The sequence below is a fragment of the Ambystoma mexicanum genome, chromosome 3q (assembly GCF_040938575.1).
Source record: "Ambystoma mexicanum isolate Mex_15411 chromosome 3q, UKY_AmexF1_1, whole genome shotgun sequence".
NCBI lineage: Eukaryota > Metazoa > Chordata > Amphibia > Caudata > Ambystomatidae > Ambystoma > Ambystoma mexicanum.
This window is the reverse complement of record NC_090926.1, coordinates 1,071,186,181-1,071,207,371: the sequence shown is the minus strand read 5'-3', so window position 1 is coordinate 1,071,207,371 and position 21,191 is coordinate 1,071,186,181. Positions and strand designations below refer to the sequence as shown.

General features: G+C 49.1%; 1 protein-coding gene across 2 annotated transcripts in view; it reads left to right on the top strand.

Annotated features, from left to right (window-relative positions):
- The window catches only part of CENPX (centromere protein X), a 187,671-nt gene extending 167,076 nt beyond the window's left edge, over positions 1-20,595 (top strand). Inside the window, exons 4-5 of one of the 2 annotated variants that reach the window (XM_069655315.1) lie at positions 14,953-15,041; positions 16,522-20,595. In XM_069655315.1, the coding sequence (XP_069511416.1) occupies positions 14,953-15,041; positions 16,522-16,536 (104 nt within the window). In that variant the 3' untranslated portion in view covers positions 16,537-20,595. Of the gene's footprint in view, positions 1-14,952; positions 15,042-16,488 lie in introns of both variants that reach the window. The other variant, XM_069655314.1, reaches the window with a different exon arrangement.
- Positions 20,596-21,191: the final 596 nt, after the last annotated feature.

Genomic DNA, 21,191 nt, shown 5'->3' with positions numbered 1-21,191 from the left:
GAGCCAAGCTCGACACAGTGGCTCATCTGGCCTCGCCGTCTGAGGAAAGGACGAAGGCCATCCTGGGCAAGGTGCAGCGTCTGCTGGCCATGGACGTGGCCAGGGTGAGGTCCATCAAGTCCCTCCTCGGGATGATGTCCTCGTGCATACATCTTGTGCGCCTGTGCAGGCTTCGGATGCACCCTCTGCAAGAGTTCCTTGACGCCCGCTGGATCCAAGCTACGGGCAGCTTCGAGGACAGGATCCCGCTCAACGAGACCTTTCCGACGAGCGATCTGGTGGTGGGGCACCCACGCTCATCTGACGGCGGGCACAGACTTTCAGACCCCACCCCACCAGATAACGGTGACGAGCGCACACCGGAGAACTTTGCGCGACAGGCCTTTGGCTCCCGGAGGAGAAACCGCCCCACATCAACATCCTGGAGCTCAGTGCAGTGTTCTGGGCCCTCAGGTCCTTTCTCCCGTCTCTTAAGGGCAAGGTGGTGAGAATCTTCACCCACAACAGCACCACGATGTTCTACATCCGGAAGCAGGGAGGAACCAGATCCCCAGCCCTCTACAAGGAAGCCCAGGATCTGTGGCATTGGGCCGTCGCCCAAGGGATGTTTCTAGTGCCCTTTCATCTTGCAGGGATAAAGAACACCATCGCCGACTCACTCAGCAGGGAGCTGTGCTCGTGCCGCGAGTGGGAACTATGTCAGGATCAAGTGGATCGACTCTTCTGACGATGGGGAAAACCGCAGATCGACCTGTTCGCGACGGCGACGAACTCCAAGTGCCAGAGGTTCGCCAGCATGTTTCCCCAGCCGAGGAGCATGGGCGAGGCCTTCTCGTTTCCCTGGGACGGCCTGTTCCTATATGTGTTCCCTCCGTTGCTGCTCCGACTCGTCAACCAGCTCAAGAGGTCCCGGTGCAGGATGGTCCTCGTCGCACTGGCGTGGCCAAGGCAGATCTGGTTCCTGGACATTCTGGACTTGTCAGCGTCCCCACCAGTCAAGCTGCCGACGGACGCGGATCTTCTATCCAGAGAAGGAGGCGCCATACTTCATCACGACCCGGAGTTGCTGAACTTGCAGGCCTGGCTCCTGCAGCACTAGAGTTTGGAGGGTACGATAGCCCGGCTGACTGCAGAGAGGTCCTTGCAAAGGCCAGGGCGTCCTCAACTCTCAAGTGCTACAGACATAAGTGGAAGAGGTTCTCTGTCTGGTGCCGTGCACAGAAGATTAACCCTCTACGGATTACGGCCCCTCAAGTGCTGCCGTACCTACTGTCGCTGGCCAAGGCTGGACTGGCTCACGCCTCCATCAAGATACATCTGGCTGCGATCTCCTGATACACCAGAACCACAGGACGGGCGTCCTTGTGGTCCCGTCGCCTGGTGAAGGAATTTATGAAGGGACTGTTCCGAACTTTCCCGCCGGTGAAGGCCCCAACCCCGGCGTGGGAGCTGAACGTGGTGCTGACCAGGCTCATGGGGGCGCCATTCGAGCCCCTGCATTCGGCACCGTTGAAGTTCCTGTCGTGGAAGATTGCGTTTCTTGTGGCCATCACCTCCGCACGACGAGTGGGGGAGATCCAGGCCCTATCCTGCAAGCCTCCATACTTGACTTTTCACGACACAAGGGTGGTGCTGAGGACGCACCTCTCCTTTATTCCCAAGGTGCCATCGGACTTCCACCTCAACGAGCCCTCGGTGTTGCCTGTTTTCTTCCCTTCGCCTTCGTCACCGGCCGAGAGGACTTTGCACTCGCTGGATGTGGCTAGAGCGCTGAAGTTCTACGTGGACCGCACAAAGAGTTTTCGTAAGACATCACAGCTATTTGTGAACTTTGGAACTGTGAACCAAGGGAAGGCTCTCTCGAAGGCTTCCATTTCCAGATGGCTCTCCGGCTGCATCATGCACTGTCATCGGTTGGCAATTCGACCAGAGCTATCGCTGCTACCACGGCGTTCTTGTCTGGTGTGCCCCTGCTGGACATCTGCAGGGCTACTACATGGAGGTCGACGCACACCTTCACGAGATTCTACTGCGTCGACCGGGATTCCAGGGAAGAGTCCAGGGTCGGCCAAGCGGTGCTGCGCAACCTGTTAGTCTAAGGTGAGCCTGGTGGGGAGGTAAGAATTGCTTAATGTTGAGTTTTGATATAATGCTTAATGTTGAGCCTTTGCCACCTCCCGTTGGTTGTGCATGTGTGTACCGCTGTGTATTCTTATATTCATGAGCATGTGAATCTATGCCAGACCCCATGCTGGAGAAGGAACAAGTTACTTACCTGTAACTGTTGTTCTCCAGCATGGGTCTGGCATGGATTCACATGCGAACCCTACCTCCTACCCCTCTGCGGCTCTTCACTTGGTCATACTGCCACTTTGTGTGCTACCAAATCTGAAGATGGCTGCCAGGGGCTTAGGGAGAGGGCATTCATTGGCTGGGGCAGTATGACCCAGAGACCAGTGATTGGTTACTACTGAGAAAGACATATCAGAAACTAAACTGATTTATTCTTTACCAAGGATTCCCGGCCTGACGACCGGGAATATTCATGAGCATGTGACCCATGCCAGACCCATGCTGGAGAACAACAGTTACAGGTAAGTAACTTGTTCCTTCTTCGGCTACATCTTTCAGGCACAAGGTTTGTCGGCTGACCCCACTACAGCGCGGCTCATTCATAAGGCGCTTGCACCACAGAATAGCGCGGCTCATTCATAAGGCGCTTGCACCACAGAATGCTGCTGAAGTGAGACGTTTCTTACGGATGGTAACGTACTGTGGCCGATTCATAAGAAATCTGGCCACAATGTCGGAACCATTCTGCAATGTTACCAGAAAGGAAGTACCATGGCAATTGACTTCCACTGAGGAAAAGGCTTTTCAAGACATATAAACAGCACCCACTGATAATGGCATTCTTTGATGCATTGCGCCAGACTTTCCTACCACAAAAAAGTAATGGCAAGGTATTTCCCATCGACCTATGCCAGCAAATGGTTATCAGGAACAGAACATAGATATTCGCAGATTGAACGGGAAGCACTGGCGGCCATCTGGGGATAACGCCACTATCATCTGTATGTGTATGTTATTTGGCATTTATATAGCGCCCTATATATCATTGGTATGATCTCAAAGCGCTTGTAGTTTGAACGCCCTTGGGGACTGTAGTCCAGGTCAGTCCAGAGAGTTGGGAAGAATACAGTGCTTGGGTGCACTCCGTATGTGTGCAGCCAGTGTGATTTGCGTGATGGTGGCTACATCCGAACACTAGATGTGGTGGTAGTGAGAGATCAGTCGGATGTGTGCAGTCAGGTGGTTGGTCTCAGAGAATGTATTCTGGTGGTATTCAGCCTGTGTAGGATGTTTGTGTGCAGCTGGGCCGATTTGTTCTTTTTGTTTTTTTTCCCGTGGGGAGAATTCTCTGTAAAGGCTAATTTCCAAAACCTAGTGAGTCCCCCAGCAGCTTTGCTGGATTTTTGGGGTTTAATTTTTTCTCCTGCTAAGAGTGAGACTCTTTTTCTTCCACTCTTAGGCATGATTTGAGAATGTCCTTTGACTATGTAATGTGTTTTATGGGCTATGTGGTCTTTTACTCCATAGGGCTTCATGTGTTTTTGGTAAGCGTGTTACACAGCACCCTCAGTGCAGTAACACAGGAGTGTCATAGTGACCCCCAAACATAGACTCCATACCCTGGGACTGACTACTGTCGCCCAGGGCATGTAAAGTCACCATTGACTTTACTAGTCTTAAATTGTGAACAGAACCAGTACAAACCATCATATTGTGGAAGTACTGGTAGGGGTAATTTGATTGCCCCTGGGTCTGTTTTCCAAAGGGGCACTGTCCAGTCCCTCCTTGTCGAGTTTCTGGCTGGTGGCAGTGGATACCACGCGAAATATTCCACCGGAATATTTCCTATGGGATTTTCCCATTCATTTTAAACGCACCACTTTTTGGTGCAATGTTAAAGATACCGCCGGGTTATTTATTTAATATTTATTCCCCGTTTGGGTCTTTTTGCCAGGACTCGGTTTTAAAATGGCGTTTGTGTTCGCCTCTGAAACTCCAACCCAAGTCGAGCCCTTTGTTCCACTTTTGGCAGGCTTCTGCACAGAAACCTCCGAAAGTTGTGCCACTCTGTCTGGGTCTACTGGATGTGTGGGAGGGGGAATAGGCACCCTGGACTGAGTTGCCTTGGCAACTCAAGTCGCACTCTTGTGTGATTGGCCCAGTGGTGAGCCGCCTGGCTCACCACTTCGCATGTTTGATTGGCAGCTAGGCTGATGAATGGGGGTTCTGCTGCATAAAAGCAGGGCTTTGGGGACAGGAACTTCAGAAGTCGCCACAGGACCTAAAGAATCCGAAGAGGGGAGAAGCTGAGCCACCTACAACGACGACACCACCGGTGGAGCCCTGCTGTACGAAACTCACCACTTTCCCGACGACAGAGAAGATCATCTTCCAGGAGAGTCTTCTTCCCTTTGAGCTGGTGGGACCAACCAGTTTGCCTTTTTCGCCTTCCTGGATCGTCTCGTGGTCGAATCGCCCGTGCCAAGCACCCCGGCGGCCGGATAGCCACGCTTCACCACTACCGCGAATAAAAGGGTAGTACCTTTTAACCGGGAAACTCCGCGGCTGGTTTCTTCCCTGGCAGTGCAACAACCTCCAGCTTTCCTCCATGTCGAGATCTTCTCTTCCCCTGGACGAAGCCCTGACTTGCACCCGCTGCCAGGAATAACTGCCCCCGCTGGAGCTTTCTCACCATTTCAGGTACTGTGTCCCTCCTGGTCTCCCTTGCAACAGACTGTCCAAGATGTCCTGTAAATCCGTGTCTCTCTATCCTGGGGTGACCTTGGACCTGTTAACATTACCTTGCTAACTTGATCCAACCTCTTTTTGACTTTCGTGCAAAGACTTTGAGTGCATTTCCACTGTGTGATCTTGGGCACATTCCGCCTTACTCTCTCCAAGAGTGGGCCTGGCCTATGAACTTTTTGCTCTACAGTCGACTCTGCCTTTTTTGACTTGCTGTGGTTTCTTAAAAGTGTTGGTACTGTGTGTTTTTCCTATTTCTGCCTTTTCTCTCCCTTTTTAAACAAATTATTGGAGTGCCATCTATGGTTACGCGCTCACCTCTGTTTTGCTAAATAAGTGGTGTCTTAACCTAGACTTGTCAAATAATTAATTAGGGGGGTGTATATATTTCTAGTGCCTGTGTTTGAACTTGCTTGACATATTAGTGCCAGTGTATTTTTACAAGTGTGTTTTTAAATAAATAATTATATACTTTTATACCAAAGCTCTGGTCAGTGTTTGCTTGTGCTACTGTATTTTTAGCCCTATTGTGTATACTCTATATACTGCCTAACTCTTCTTGAGAGAAGTCTGAATGCTCAGCCACAGCTACCAGGTGAATCTGGGTGGTGTGGACTGCTACCAATTGGGTTTACTGCTAACACCTGTAGTCTTAAACTTTTTGCAGTGGTCCCTAAGGGAACTGCACAGGTTTCTGCCTAACATGGGGTATAGCTGCAATCTAACAGGTTGTTGTTGTGTTCATGGAGAATTGTTCGTATGTGTGCAGCTAGGCCAAACTTGATTGAGGAGTATAGCTGTGCTCTATTGTTTGTTGGTGTAAAGTGGAGAGTGAGCATAGTGGTAGGAGAGGTGAGTTTCTGGAGTGTATGTTCTGCTCTTAGGAGCCTACTGTTCCTGGTTACCTTCTGAGTCTGGATGATCTGGCAGTGATCATCCTCATGTTTCGGTGACTGGACTCTGAGGTAGATTCACAGGTTAGACAGGAGTAAGTTTTGATTTGCACGATCTGAGGGTCATTATTAGGGATGTAACGGGATAACGTTAAAGATACCGTGAACCACTTAATTGAACAATAATAACCGTCACATTGTTTATACCGTTAAGTGTGCTTTTCAATCTGATTTGGAAAGGCTGCATTAAGCAATTGCTGCGCAGTCTTGGTTTTGCACTGTTGGATGTGCCGTCTGCCAAGTAGTTTTAGTTGGAGCAGTTTTTAATGCCATTCCATAAACCACACGTGCCTTACACAAAATCAATATGTTAGCAATAGGAAGAATAGATACAGTGCCAAGAAGGAAAAGGGTTTACTTTGGGGTGGCGGCTTTGGGGTTTATATATTTATAATGGACTTTAAACATATGGCAATGGAGGATTTCTCTGGTTCTATCATTGAATTTACATATAAGTCACACTGCGAAATTCACTCATCTCTGTGGGTATTCCCTGCTGCCATACCAAAAGGTAACATGTCAGTGATTACTGAACACCTTTTAGGGGGAGAGGGAGAGAGAGAGGGAGAGAGGGAGAGAGGGAGAGGGGGAGAGATATATATAGATATATATATATATATATATATATATCTGTGGCATGCAGGTTATCAAGATGGCAACATGTTCATCTTCACCAGTAGCCAGTGGGGAAGCAAAAAGCCTAAATGACCACTTAAGAAAAGCTATTCAATTTGCTTTGCCAGTTGCAGCAGGCCTCCACACTTGTGTTTGGGGGAAGCAAGGCATTTCAGTGGAAAGTATGTTGAAAAGCACAATTCTGGCCCTGGGTGCCTGGTTTTGTTTGTGTTGATACATCTGTCAATTTATGACCTTTTAGAAAATATTTGTTAAGATCAGTTAACTCCACCTGCTATACCGCGATAACCATGATATACCGTCATTTGGCAAGATGTTTATCGTACCGTCATAAAACGAATACCGTGACACCCCTAGTCATTATTCTTCCTCTTGTCAGAGAGCCCATTTTCCGGGTCCATGGATGTGGTTTATGATGGGCTACAGGGTGGGCTTTGGCAGGATACTGGCTATAGGTCAGGATATATCTCTCTGCAATGCAGTCCTACCGAGGCAGTGGTGCTAAGGGACAGACAGGACATAGACATTTTAGAGCCCGGTTGTTTGTTGCCTTGGGAGGGTTCCTATCTTTGGTATGTAGTGGGGCAAGGTAGGGATGAATGGGTATGATCAACTTGATGGCACGACAGGCTCCTAGGCTTGTCTAGTACTATCAGGAAGCGGAGAGTCGGTAGATGCATATTTTAGAGTCTGCAGGACAGTATGGGTGCGAACTGTCGTCTCACAGTTTCTAAATCCTCCTTGATGTCTTATTGGTCTGTTTCTGTGGTCACTTCCCTTAGTATCTCTAGGAACACTTGTTGGCTGACTGTGATTACTTTCCAATTTAATGTCGTAGAATTCATGGTTCTATAATAACAGTGAATTTCAGCGGACTTAGTCATGGTTTACGGAAAAGGCCTGGTTTATAGAGCTTTATGGAAGGCCATGTAGTCATGGGGGTGTCGAATGTGAGGAGGGACTGAGTTCACCAGAGTTGGAGCCAGGGTAGGCGGACCCTGCAATCCTGGTTGAATTGGAGGCTGGAATCACCAGTAAGAGGGCAGTGCTTGACTTTGGGGAGCGTGCTGGGTGGTAGGGTGTAATCTTCTCTTGTAGGTATGCTGTGCCGGTTTTGTGCAATGCCCGGTGGGTAATGCATAGGATTTTGGAAGTGGCCCTTTGTCCAACAGACAGCCAGTGAAGGATGCGGAGAGTGGGGGAGATGTGATTCCTGTGTCCCAGTGCAAGAAGGAGTCTGGCGGCAGCGTTTTGGGCTCTTTGGAGTTTAAGTTGGTATGCCGGTGTACCCAGAAGGAGGTGGCATAGTCCAGTCTCGACATAACAGGGGACATAATAGCAGCGAGTCTGTTGGGGTAGGTGAGGTAAGGGAAAATGTATCTTAGGAGCTTGAGGTGGTAGTGACAGGATTTTGATACATTATTGATTTGATGGGAGAGGGCTAAGCCCGAGTCCATAATGCAGCCAAGGTTTCAGACTATTTCAGAAGTAGGAGTGGGTACCAAGGGAGTTGGCCATGGGAGTGGTTGCCGGAGAAGGGCATTGTTGCAGCTCACCATGATCTCAGTTTTATCAGGGTTCAGAAGGAGGGGGTTTCTTGTCATCCATCAGTCAATGTCTCTGATGCAATATTCAAGATTGGGTCGTGGGTTGGGGCTTGTTTTGGGAATTCTCAGAATAATTTGGGTGGTATCAGCATAGTTGTAGCAGGAGCGCGTGAATGAACGCTGATAGTTGTCAGATAAAGGTTGAAAAGGAGAGCAGAGAGGCACGCGCATTGTGGTACTCAAGTGTTCACGGTGCAAGCGGTTGAGAGAAAAGCGGAGAGAAAAGTGATTTGTTTTCTGTTGTTGAGGAATGGTGCAATCCATTTGAGTGTTGAGCCTCGGATTCCAAGGGAGTGCTGTCGGTCAAGGAGGATGGAATGGTCAAAGGTGTCGAAGACGGCTGACAAATCAAGGAGAACCTGCGCTGCACAGCCCTCTGAGTCTGCCGAGACCTTGAGATTATCCCAGATCGAGAGCAGAGTGGGTTCTGTTCCATGGCGGGGCCTGAAGCCTGATTGACCGGGTTCGAGTAGGTTGTTGGATTCTACGAAACGGTTGAGCTGAGAGTACGCAGCACAGTCAACAAGTTTTGCCAAGAATCGGGTGTTGGAAGTCGGCCTGGAATTCTTAGGCTCAAGGTGGTCAAGGGATGCCTTTTTTTAGAAGTGGTTTGACGTACTCAATTTTAAGGCCTCGAGAAAGATGCCAGAGGTGAGGGAGTCATTTATTATGGACTTTGCTTGCTCGCCTGCACATGTGGAGGAGAATATTACTTTCAGAAGAAAGGCCGGACAGGAGACAAGGGGGGGGGTCCAGAGGGTCTGCTGTCAGATATTAGATCAAGGAACTCTTCTCCCGAGATGGGGTTGAAAGCGTTGAAAGATGGTGTTGTGGCGGTTGGGGCAAGGGGTGAGGGTAAAAGGGTGGGAAGCCTGTATCTGCTTTGACCGATCACAAGCCCTTAATACCAATCATGTCTGGGTCATCTCTACAGCCTCATGCTTGGATCGAAATATGGCTACTTCAGCTCCAGGTGTATTACATCCCTGACATTCTAGCTGAGGAGTGATAACCCGGTTGACTATCTCTTGAGACCCCTTAGAGATGCAGCTCCAGGCTCAGAATATGAGGAGCTAAGAGGATCACACATGCATAATAAGGGAAGTGGCTGTTCCAGTATTCCATGATACAAAGCGAAATTGCGGATGCATCTGCTACAGAGGAGTGCCGCCAGATGGTGGTTGAGGCGATACGAACTGATAGATGCAGAGCGCTCTTGGCCCTTCTGGAGCGACGTACTACAGAAGCAAAAAGTATGCTACTATGCTTATGGAACATTTAGATAGGAACTGTCTGTTTCACCAGAAGGCCTTCTCTTATGAGAGTTTTGTAGAGTTCTCTGTAGTGGTTCCATCAACGTTGGTTCTGGAGGTGCTAGAATTGGCACACAAGGGAAATAAAGACCTGCCAAAACGAATGTTCGACTTTGAAAGAAAGTGTGGCTTCTGGAGTTAGAATCGAAGGTGGATGAGTTTGTGAAACGATGCATTCGGTGGCAGGTATCCAGGTCGATTACCCAAGCACTCCCTATACAGTCACTGGTAAGAAGTGATTATGTAGGAGAAGATTAGCATCAACATTTCTTGGTTGTGATCGACGAGTGGTTGAGATAATCTGAAGTCATCTTTATGAAGTCCCTTGCAACTAAATATGTAATTCAGAGTTTAGAATACATCTTTGCTACTCATGAAATACACATAGAAATAGAGACCGGCAATGGATCCCCTTTTCACCTAAGTACACTCCTTGCACCAACCATCTGAGGCCAGCGGATATGCTGAGCAGTTTATGCGTACCCTGCGAAAAGGTGTTTGGGATTGCAAATAGACAGGAGACTTCTTTGCCTTTAGCTCTTGTCCAATTCCTGCTGGGATACCTATGAGGAATTAGACCATCCCCACTGTGGGTGTGCGCTCACCAGGCCTTTTTATTTAAATTTTAAATGAATTTGAATGATGATAGATCGACCTCTGGAAAAATGTGTGGGGCGAATCCGCATACATTTACCTATGTTCACTGCATGACATAAACCTAGACCTCTGTACTTTGGGTTGACACAGCCTACAGGCGCCATCCCCACTGTCATATTTAGTTGGAATGTGACAGCCAAGAGTACATCAAGACATCTCAGAAGGGGGAGGGCAACACCTTCCTCCTGCCATTGCCAGCCTTATTAACTAACAAAGACTCTATAGATCCACCCTTTCCCTTTGTCTAAGCTCTGCTGCTGGTAGCCGCTTTGCATACTAATCAAAGTTATGTTTCAAACAGGCCCACATGGCTGCAGAGGCTAAACAAGGGAGACCGGAAACCCCAACACCCCTTTCATATGCACTGTGTCAACCTGAAGCCAGCTCCCGCCCTAAAATATCAAGGACAGTGAGTTGTCATGTCTGGGCCAAGCTGTTTACAGTAGGCAACCCCCTGCAGGAGGTCACCATTCAGAAGGTATGAGAATGTGGTTTGCAGGGACGACCGAGAGCTCATTAACCAGAGACCCTTTGATCTACAACAGACAGTAAGATGGGTAGGACTTAGTATTACTTGTTTTCACCCCTTTACCTTTTCTGTTGCCAAGCACTCTGGTTATGATGACCTCATGCATACAGCAGATTGATGATTGGTTCATTAAGGCAGGCTTAGCCTACACCAATCTCTGTGGCCCATTTGGCTTTTAAAAGAGGGCTGAGCCCCTCTTTTGGGCAGATCAGCTGAAGACTGCAAGGAGTAACGAAAATAACTCATTTGGACCGTGGCTGAAGGTACAGTCTGCCTTACAGCTTCTGCCAGTGAAGGAAGGCCCGGATTTCCAAAGAGGGGAGCAAGATCCCTCCCCTAAATATCTCCCAGTGAACAGATGGAGATACTAAATCCATAGGACCCTGCAGCAGCTCCAGAACCATTGCCCAGCCAGACCACAGCATGCCCCGCTAGGCTCTGTAGGAAGTGCCAGAGTCTCTGAACCACACCAAGGACAAGGCTGTTGCCTGCAACACTCTCCTCAGCTTTGGGCTGTCCGACTTAAAAGATGACACAAGCCCAGTGAAGATGTTAGGAGGAATGCATCGACTAGGAAATTTAAAGGACATTTTCGAGGCAGTCGAGCCCCTCCAGCTGCAGCCTACTGCTCTGCTAACTGTTGCACCGCAGTCGCTCACACCGTCCGAGATGGCTTGACCAGTGCTTCAGACCTGCCAACCAGTACTGAAACAACGATTCCTGACCTTGAGCTGCCGTGTAGGCCAGTCTGCAGCCATCCATCCATCCATCCAGCCGCACTCGCCGAACTGGCTGCCGCCTGATACCCGCAGCTGTCTCCCCTCTTGAATTCTGTCACAGAACCTGCAAAGCACCCTGAAACTGACTTGACCCTGTTGAGCACCAAGAATTCTACAAGCACAAGGTACATTGTGGTTCTGACATCCTGGTGCTAGTGACATTTTACGACCCATTGCTTCCTTTGTGCTGAAACCAATTATTCTTGAACTATTGCGATTAATTACTTTACGACTACCGTCCTGTCAGTATCTAGAGTGCATCGTCATTCTTGAAACTGTCTGTCCCCTGCATTCCTTTACAGGGTGGGTTGTATTTTGTAGTGTGCTAGAACTGTCTGTTGTGATAATAATAAAGTAGATATTTGTATACAACCTTGACTGGACAGTGCCTTTTATCATTGGACAATGATTGTATTTTCACTGTGTTGCAACTAACCAATGATCCACGCCCTTGCAGAGATAAGCCTGCCGTTCCTTCCATATTACCAAAATTGGACAAGGAGATGTATTATTTGCTGTTGCTTCCAATCTGTTCAGATCCTTCTTGGTGTGCTAGAGGTGTGGGGCTGATTTGATGGTTTAGAAACAAATATTTATACCTGGACCACTGGTGCCCTGGAAGTTGATTCATTGCAATACCGCACAACGCAACACCCCACAATGGGTGTAGCGCCAGCAGAAGCACTAGTGGGTAGATGCATTCAGGGAAAAATACCTGCACACCGTACTAGAGTGCCCCCCCTCAGATACAGGATGAAACATTACATGATAGACAGCGAATTATCAATGACCAGGAAAGCATGAGGAGGTGGAGGGTTTCTCTGACGTACGAATAGGTGATCACACACTCATCAATAACAGGAGACCCCCTTAACAAAATGAGCCTCCTTTTTGAACTGCACCCTTGGATTATGACATCAAATGGTATATGGTAGCAGCATCCAAAGGCACATAGACAGTGAGGAGGTATTCTTGATTCTTTAGAAAGGTGGGGTAGCCGCCCAGAGTACCCAGATAAGTTCACTAGTCCATGTCTGCAGGTGTGTATCCAGAACATTCATCACCTTACGGAGAGGTCAGTGCAGATCATGATAGAGCCTATGAAGCGAGGCCTCTAACTGGCGAGTTGGAATCGGGATCTTGATACCTGAGGAGGCTGACTCGGAGGTTGACAACTTGGCGGAAGGATTTTCAGGTGCATCAGTAAACTTTATTATTGCTCCATTTTGGCCCGTTTGTACCTCTATGTTGCATTAATCAGTTAATAATAAGTTCTCTTCAAGTTTATGATAAAGGACGGATGTTGCGTGTTAGGAAAGATCATCTTTTTGCTGCTTTCCTGCCATATACTTCTATGGGACACCCTTTCTTTTCGCTTTGTTTTTACTGCTGACCTGCCTTCTTGGGGGTAAGTAAAGCCCTCTCCTTTACTTCTCTTGCTTTGTGCTCGTTTTCATGGGGAGACTGGTCAGTACAAGGACTATCGGTAGTGAGAGACTCTGTCTTTGTGGATTTCTTGTAGTTGTACAACTCAACTGCACACATCCCCTTAGAGTGAAGTGTGGCTATGATAGTCTGTATAGTTGTATCTTTTTCTTTTGTAAGTTTTGTGTCACAAATACAATGTGCCTAGAATGGGATGGTGGCAGAGGGTATTTTCCTAACGCGTTTTGAACTTTTTACTTATGCACTTTTGTAAATACCGAAATGGCTACTTGGAGTGTATAGCACTCTAAGATGGCTCTGCCACAAGATTTCTGCCTATCCTTTGGCCATATTGTCCTTCTTCCTGCCTTCTCAGGGCTAGAATTCCCTTATATAATGCCCTTCTCTGGGGAAAGCTACTGCCGTACTGCACGAGCTTCCGCCTCTGGAGCTGAATCAATCAAAACAGGCAACACCTGTGTGTGAGAAGGGTGGGGGTCACAAGGGAACATCACGGGGGGACCAGAGGGGGTGGAGATGGCCTGTGGGGACAGAGGGGGTAATGAAGAAGTGCAGCCCTCTGATGATTTGAGGAAGACTCCAGCAGTTGGCCAGCACCAACTCCAGTGAAGTCTTCCTCCTCTGCCTTATCTGAAGAAGACCCGTGTGAGTGCTTCGACCCCAGGACCGGTGGTAACAACTTGTCTCGACCCCCTGCTTGAGAATGTGTGCCTTCTGAGTCTTCAAAGTGTCCCTGGACCAACCAGTGGCCTGACCAGCTCTGTCCTGGGCTACCTCGTTGAAGCCGTTGCTGTTCCAAGTGCATCCTTGGAACTTAGAGGATCTTCAGCTTGTACTACAAGACGCTTTCACCTGCATGTTGCGAATTCTTGCCTCAACATAAGACCTGCAGGGACTTTCCCATTGTTCATTCATTGATGATCGCCTGTCTCTAAGTGACCATGCTGCCTGTTGCAATCCGTCTTCTTCGCTCGCTGGAGGTGCCAGGAGGTTGCCAGCTCAGCAGAAGTCTTTATCTTTTCTGTTTCAGTTTGAAATTCAGGCATCGTGACCCACTGAAACGAAATCCCGGGTCTGAAAGTGACGTGTGCCTGCAACCCCTGGGCCTCCCTCACCTGGACCAAGCACAGAAGATTGTGTCCACAACAGAATTAGGAACCTCAGCAGTTGTGTCTGGAGAAATCTGAGTCAGAGGGGCAAGTTAAAATACCTGTTTCTTTTCCTCCCTGCCCTCAGGGTTACACGGGCGTGAAGTTCTGTCCTTCTCTCTTTCCTGATTTAGGTTGGTGTTAACCTGGTCAAAGATCCCATCCTAGGACTATCTTAGTGTAGTGTGATTAAGGGAGTTACTTTAACTTTTCTGAACTTTTTGAACTTTGAATCCCCACCATTGTCCAATCACATAGTAAACCTATCAGAGAAGTATAACTTTGGGGTTGGTGACTTTAGGGCACATGGCTCCAATCTATCTTAGGACTGGACATTTAAGTGCTAGCAAATTGTTTTATGTTGCTCTATTATGTTTCTACTGAACTTTATGGATATGAGTTTGTCACCCGTTTTACAATAGTTATTGAATCAAATGCTTTCTTTCTTCTCCTAAGGGTGAATGTATATATCTGTTTTTAAAGGCCTAATAAATCATTAGTTGCATGGCTAACTAAAATTACTGGTAGTGTCGTGGGTGGACTCATTGTAGCCCTAAACCACCCTACCTCCCACCGCCTAGGTCTAAACCTTACTGCTCTGCTACCTACCTTTATTGGGGTTTAGCTAGCCTTTGGTGTCTTCCTTGTTCACCATAATAATTTTCCCCCAGGGTTGATTTTGGAAAGCCATTTTAACATGACGCATCCCTTGTTGTGGTTGGTCATGTGATGCATGCAACATCACTACGCCGGGGAGAATAAAAGGGATCCTGGCTGTTGTGGGCACCTCACAGGACGCGGACTAGTGAAACCATCACTTCATGTCCCAGTGATTATTCACATTGAACGTGCCATCCAATACCCAGGGTGTGCCTGCTTATTTATACCACTTAACTCTGCATTGTGTTCTCTTGCTCCTCTCCAACCTGTTACCTCCTTTCTCTCGACCTTGGATGTCTTTCGAGCCGCCTCGAGTTTGTGTTCAGAATTGCTGCTTTCTGGTTGTGCTCTTCTTTGTGTCCCTACGCCCTGACGCTGTTGTTTGTCTTGGTCCTTCTTGCTCCAGAGGCGGCAGCTCGTGCAGTCCGGCAGGCCGAGACCGAGCAGGTGCCCACGGTGGACATTGACCATTTGGAGAAGGTGCTTCCTCAACTGGTGAGTGAGGCCAGAAGGGAGGGAAAGAGACCGGAAACGTGGTTCTTTCCCTTTCATGCCCCCAAATGTGGGTACGTTTTATGCTGCACAAAATGATTAGCGCGCCTGGACAATCACGTGACTTGAGTTTAATACTGGAAATTGTCAACATGTACTGACCCACCGCCCCCTATTTTGTGTGAGAATGGGGACAGAGCGAGAGTATGAGGGGCAGAGCTGGGTGTACAGTAATGTTGGTGTGCCCTGAATGTTGGATGCTGGCTGCTTTGCATACGAAGTGCGTTTTAGGACAATAAGAACGACAGCAAATGTGTTTATTTTTTCATTTGTAAAGCGCCTAAGCGCCACGGGCTTCAGAGCGCTGTTGCAATCCAATTACATCAAAAGAGGAGGGCGGGGGGGGCGTCCCTGTAGTAGTTAATTTCCTGTGGGTACCCATCCCAGAAGGATGGACCAAGCCACTCTAGCGCCCCCCTGGAGAACCTCCTTAACCTGGGTAAATTCGGGGTGTGTGAGTTAGTAGAGAACCCCATATGGGTGCCACACAGAGCGTGGGCAACTCTTAGTGCGTTAAGGCACCACTTTCAGGCAGTAATCGTCTAACCCAGTGGACAAAAAGAGCAATCCTAATCAATCTCTCGCTGGGTGGGATGGACTCCACCGCGGACATTTCAATAATATTTGCATGACAGTCGAGAATCTGCCCACCTCCTTCCCTGCGCAAGTGGGGGTGGGTCGAAGGGGGAGTAAACCTGAAATTCCATTTTGGACATCTGCATCTTTCACACTTCGCCATATCGGACTTGAGCTGCTGCGTTCAGCCTTTCCTGGGGCGAATCGGCTGGCACCGCCCTAAGGGCCGCCATTGGGGGGGTGGGGCGGTTGGAGGGTGGGGGGGTTCAGAGGCTGACCGGCCCCCGCAGGGGGCGCTAGAGGGACAGCCTACATAGCGGGCTGTCCCTTCCGGCCACCCCCTTCCGGTCGTGGTCAAGCCTCTCTCCTCTTCCTCTCCTCCCTGAGGGGGAAGGGGCGTCCCCAGGTGGACCTGGCTTCCGGTCAGGTCCCCCTGCGGACGCTTATAAGGGCGGGAGCTGCTGGCCATCAGTCTATTTGCCCAGCAGCTCCCGCCCAGTGAGAAGATGAGGGCCTAAGGAGGTGGGGGTGTCCAGTGGGGATCTCCCCGCTATGTCTGTGTGTGTGTCCTGCCCTCACTCATGCACCCAGCCCACCCAGGGAGAGCGAAGCAGAGCTGGTGGCCATAGAACTTGTTCTAGCCCTGCAACAAGTGGAGCTTGTCAGCTCATCTCCAGAATAGGAGAGCGACTGACCAGGGGGACGGTGGTAGCCCCGCCCATGGGAAGGGACCATCGGGGTGAGAGGGGCTCTGGGTGTCGGTGAAGTGGTGGTATATCCTGTTCTCAAGACTTTCTGCTGTTTTCTCTTGCAGCTTCTCAAGTCCTTCTGCTGTTTTCTCTTGCAGCTTCTGGATTTCTAAGGATGCAGCCTTGTTCCCGCGCAGTGCCAGTGCTGGCTTTCCTTCCAGGCAGTAATCATCGCGCGAAGGATTCAATTTCCACTGCCCTCTTCCAAGGCCTTTCCTCAGCAACCAAAGAATGTACGTTCAGCTGGCACCGAGTTCCAGCTCAGCAGGACCCTTCATTCCACATCGCCCGCTCCTCATCATTGCAAAGCAGTGTCCACTTGCCCCTCTGGACCGGCTCAGCAGGCAATTCATCCTACACTGCCTGCTCCTCATTGTAAAGGGGACCCCCTCTTGCAGCACTGCCCACTTGCCCCTCTGGTCCAGCTCAGCAGGCAATTCATCCTACACTGCCTGCTCCTCATTGTAAAGGAGACCCCTTCTTGCAGCACTGCCCCCTTGCCCCTCTGGTCCAGCTCAGCCGGGCCCTCCATTATACACTGCCTGCTCCTCATTGTAAAAGGACCCCATCTTACAGCACTGCCTACTTTCCCCTCCAGACAGTCTTAGTAGGCCCTCATTACACACCACCTGCATCTCTTTGCAAAGGGGCTCCTTAGAGCACTGCCCACTCCCCCCAGCAGCTCACCGGGGGCTTCCTTCCACACTGTGTGCTCCTCACCATTGCACAGGGCTTCTTCTAGCAGAACTGCTCAATTCCGCCTCAGACTAGCTTGGAAGGACCCATCTTGATCACTGTCTGCTCATCATTGCAAAAAGGGGCCCTTCTTACACAACTGCCCCTTCCCCTCTAGATGAGCTCAGTGGGACCCTTCATTCCACAATCCCTGCTCATCATTGCAAAGAGGGGCCCTTCCAAATGCCCCCTCCCCCTCTGGACCAGCTCCGTGGTACCCTTGATTCCACACTGCCTGCTCATCATTGCAAAGAGGGGCCCGTCCTGCACAAATGCCCCCCCCCCCCTCTGAACCAGCTCCGTGGGACCCTTCATTCCACACTGCCTGGTCATCGTTGCAAACGGGGGGCCTTCCTGCACAGCTTCCCCCTCCCCCTCTGGACCAGCTCCGTGGGACGCTTCATTCCACACTCCCTGTTCATCATTGCAGTGTCCTCTTCTTACAAAACTGCTCACTACTGCCTCAGCCCTCGGCCAGCTGAGTGTGATCCTTCATGCCACATTGCCTGCTCTTCTTTATTGCTCCACCCCCTCTTTACAGCACTGCCCCCCCTCTGGGCCAGCTCAGTGGGTCCCTTCATCCCACACTCCGTGCTCATCATTGCATAGTGGCACCATATTTTACAGCACTCCCACCCCCCCCCCCCACTCTTTCAGCGGGACACTTATTCCCACACTTGCGCCCCTACAGCACTGCCCACTTCAGACTTTCATTCCACACTGCCTGCCTGCTGCTCGACCGGAAGTGCGGCCACGCGCCGCCTAGTGTGTTCCCGGCTGAAGTTGCTCTTCAGCGCAGCGTTTCTTAATAAAAGTCTTGTGTCCTCACAGGGAGCTGGAGTCAGTGTCCTCCCCGCACTCGGGTGTGCACAGCCCCTGGGTATGTTTTATAAATAAACAGCCCTGGCTCCTTGGTGCCCCATCAAAGGCAGTCTGCACCTCGGCGCCCCGGGCGGCTCGGCCCTCTCACTTCCCTCTTCACAAAACAAACTCAAATGAATGTCCCCCGGGACTCGCGGCCGGCAGCTTCAGAGCCGACCGGGCCTCTGTGCAGGGCGGGAGGGAGTGGGGCTGTTGGGCAGGACATTGGCGAGTGAAGGCTTCGGACGATGCTTGGGACCTTTTGGGCAGGGGATGTTCATGGCTTCTCAGTAAAGGGGATTCTCTGTGCAACGCAGGGGCGCTCGGGGCCTCCACGTGCAGGCAGGTCACAGAGGGCAGTCCGTGCTTGTGGGCGGGGGTGCCAATTCCCAGAGAAAAAGGGCAGAAGGTTTGTGAAACTAGTCCGTTTCTTAGAACAATAACTTAATAAGAACGTATATGGCTCCCAAATACTAATTGGATTCTTCTAGGTTTGAAGTAAAATGTATGTAAAATCTTTTATAAGATTCTGATAAGTTACTTATAAGAAAATCAATAAAACATCTGTCTGGGAAAATGTACATTTTTCGGTAGATCCTTGCATACCTGCCTACATTTCTAAAGAAAACCCCGGAGGATATCGTCATTGGACGCCCCACACTCTTTTCCCAGAGACACTACCCACCCGTAGCGCCCACATTTAAAAAAATAAATAAATCAACATAACATGACGCCAATCTGAGCCTGATGTATGCTCCTCTGCCACACGTCGATGTGATTGGCTGCTATAGGTCTGTTTGTAGCCACCATCACATCGAGGTGTGGGCAGAGTCACTGGAAGGGCCGGAAATCCCTGAGACTCCGTGCACTTCTCTGGGATAAGCCCGGAGACTAGGCAGGGATGCCAAGTGCAATCCTCGCAGTAGGTTACATAACAAGCACTGGCTAGACCTCGTTTCTAAAATGCCACTCTGCTGCCCCGCCAGAATTACATTTCACATGTACCAAGCTCTATCTTTTCACTTGTCCATGTTATGTTAGTCCTACATATTGCACCTCTGTCATTTCAACCGTCTCCAGGTGCTCAAAGGGATCAAACGGAGAGAGACGGGTGGATTAGCAGAGAGCGAAAATGCAAGATGGCTTCGCTGTTTCGATGTGTGCATATAGGAAGCACCTTTAGCTGCCGCGTGCAGGTCTGTTTCTAGGTGTCCTTGTCTGCAGAGAGGGGCCTTGTGCCTCCGTGGTGCAAGGATTCATTGTTCATGCCTGAGATGTAAGCTGATTGTGCAGGTGTAGCATTCTGTTGCGAGGTTTCTGCAGCATGTGAACGGCTTATGTTATGTACATATAGTGTGCGCATAAAGGTAGACTGTTAGTGGTGGGACACTTGAAGCCTCCATCCGGTTTAGCAATGGCAACGTCTTGGTGTCCCTTAGTCGACGTCTTGGTAGGGATTCCTTTGAGGTGAGATGCTCTTGAGATCTCCTAATGCACCCTGGAGTGGGCTGTTGGACCGAACCTCAAAATATATTTTTAATATGTCACAAGATGGCTCTATTTGTGATCCACCTGTGGGTGGGATATTTGTGCAAGCTACAAGTGACCAGTGTGTAGTGTTGCTGTGCCGAGCAATGCCCAATCACCACACGATTACATGTACCACACATTTCATCGTTATCCTGGGAGTATCTATGCAGGCCCTCCTAATAGTGGAGTGGAATCATTTGATGTCGCGTTTGTCAAATGGAGACCCCCATGGGACCATCTGTCCCAAAAGAAATCATATATATATATAAACCTCAGTGCTACTTTTTTGACTATCCAAGAAGCCTCCCATACTAGCTGATAGACTATTGAATATATTAGTGCCTTCAGGTGACCCTATAGGTCAAAATCTGGAAAGATCATGGGCCTCTGGAGCCTATAGAAGGGCAGGAACCACACTGAATCTAGATTTGTTATGATAAAGGCCCCTCCACCACATATCTCCCCTTCTTGATAGCACGCCTCCTCAGAACCCTAATAAGTGCAGTAGTATGACAAACAGCCTTTCAGATAATAGGTTTCTAGCAAATCCCTGATATTTATAAGATCTTAGTAGCACCTATTTATTTCATTGCCCCTGTTGTATCAAATATCTTTAGCACTAGACCAAACACGTGTCATACATAGTTCAACATCCCCTGTCCATATCGGGAGCGGGTTTACTTTATAGTCTGGGCCACTAGGTGGCGTTTTAGCATTGCCTATAAGCCGAAACGGTTGCATTAGAGGATAGGGGGAAATGGCATACGAGAAAGGACACACAGCTTGTAGATGTTGTTTGGTTATTTGCCCACCCATAGACTGCCCACGGCCATGCTAATCCCTATTGTCATTCCCATCCAGTTCCTGCCTAAAACACCTCCTCATGGGAACTCTTTGAGCTCCCTCTCTTTAATCAATCCTTACCATCAAACTTTGCACACAAAGTGCCTGCCAGTGTTTTTTTTTTAAAGCAGACCACTTGAGAGTTAATGACGTAATTGGATTTGTAAACATGCTACGGCTGTATTAAAAATGTCTTAACCACGTTCTGGCTTCAGCCACTCTATTTATAACCACTCTGTATGTCACCGGCATCTGCTTCACTTAGATGGAATTAGGAAAGTTAGAATGTACCAAACTTGATAGAACTATGATAGAAATGTGAATGTTGGTATGCGACACACTTAGATGGAAATCTTAACTCTGGCCTACCCCGCTTCTAGATGGTATTGTGAATGTCAGTATGCGCCACACTTAGAGGAAACTGTAAATGTTAAGATGTGCCACACTTAGAATTGAGAATTTAAGCCTGCGCCATATTTAGTAGAATTGTAAATGCTAGTATGTGCCACACTTAGAATTGAGAACTTTAGCCTGCGCTGTATCTAGATAGAATTGTAAATGCTAGTATGTGCTGCACTTAGAATTGAGAACTTTAGCCTGCGCCGTATCTAGATAGGACTGTAAATATTTGCATGTGCCACACTTGGATGGAACCTGAATGTTAGCATGTGCCACACCTAAAAGTAATCTTGAACATTAGCCAGCATCGCATCTAGACGGAATCATGGACATTAGCTGGCGGCGCACCTAGATAGGGTTAAAATGTCAGCATGTGCCACACTCAGATAGAATTGTGATT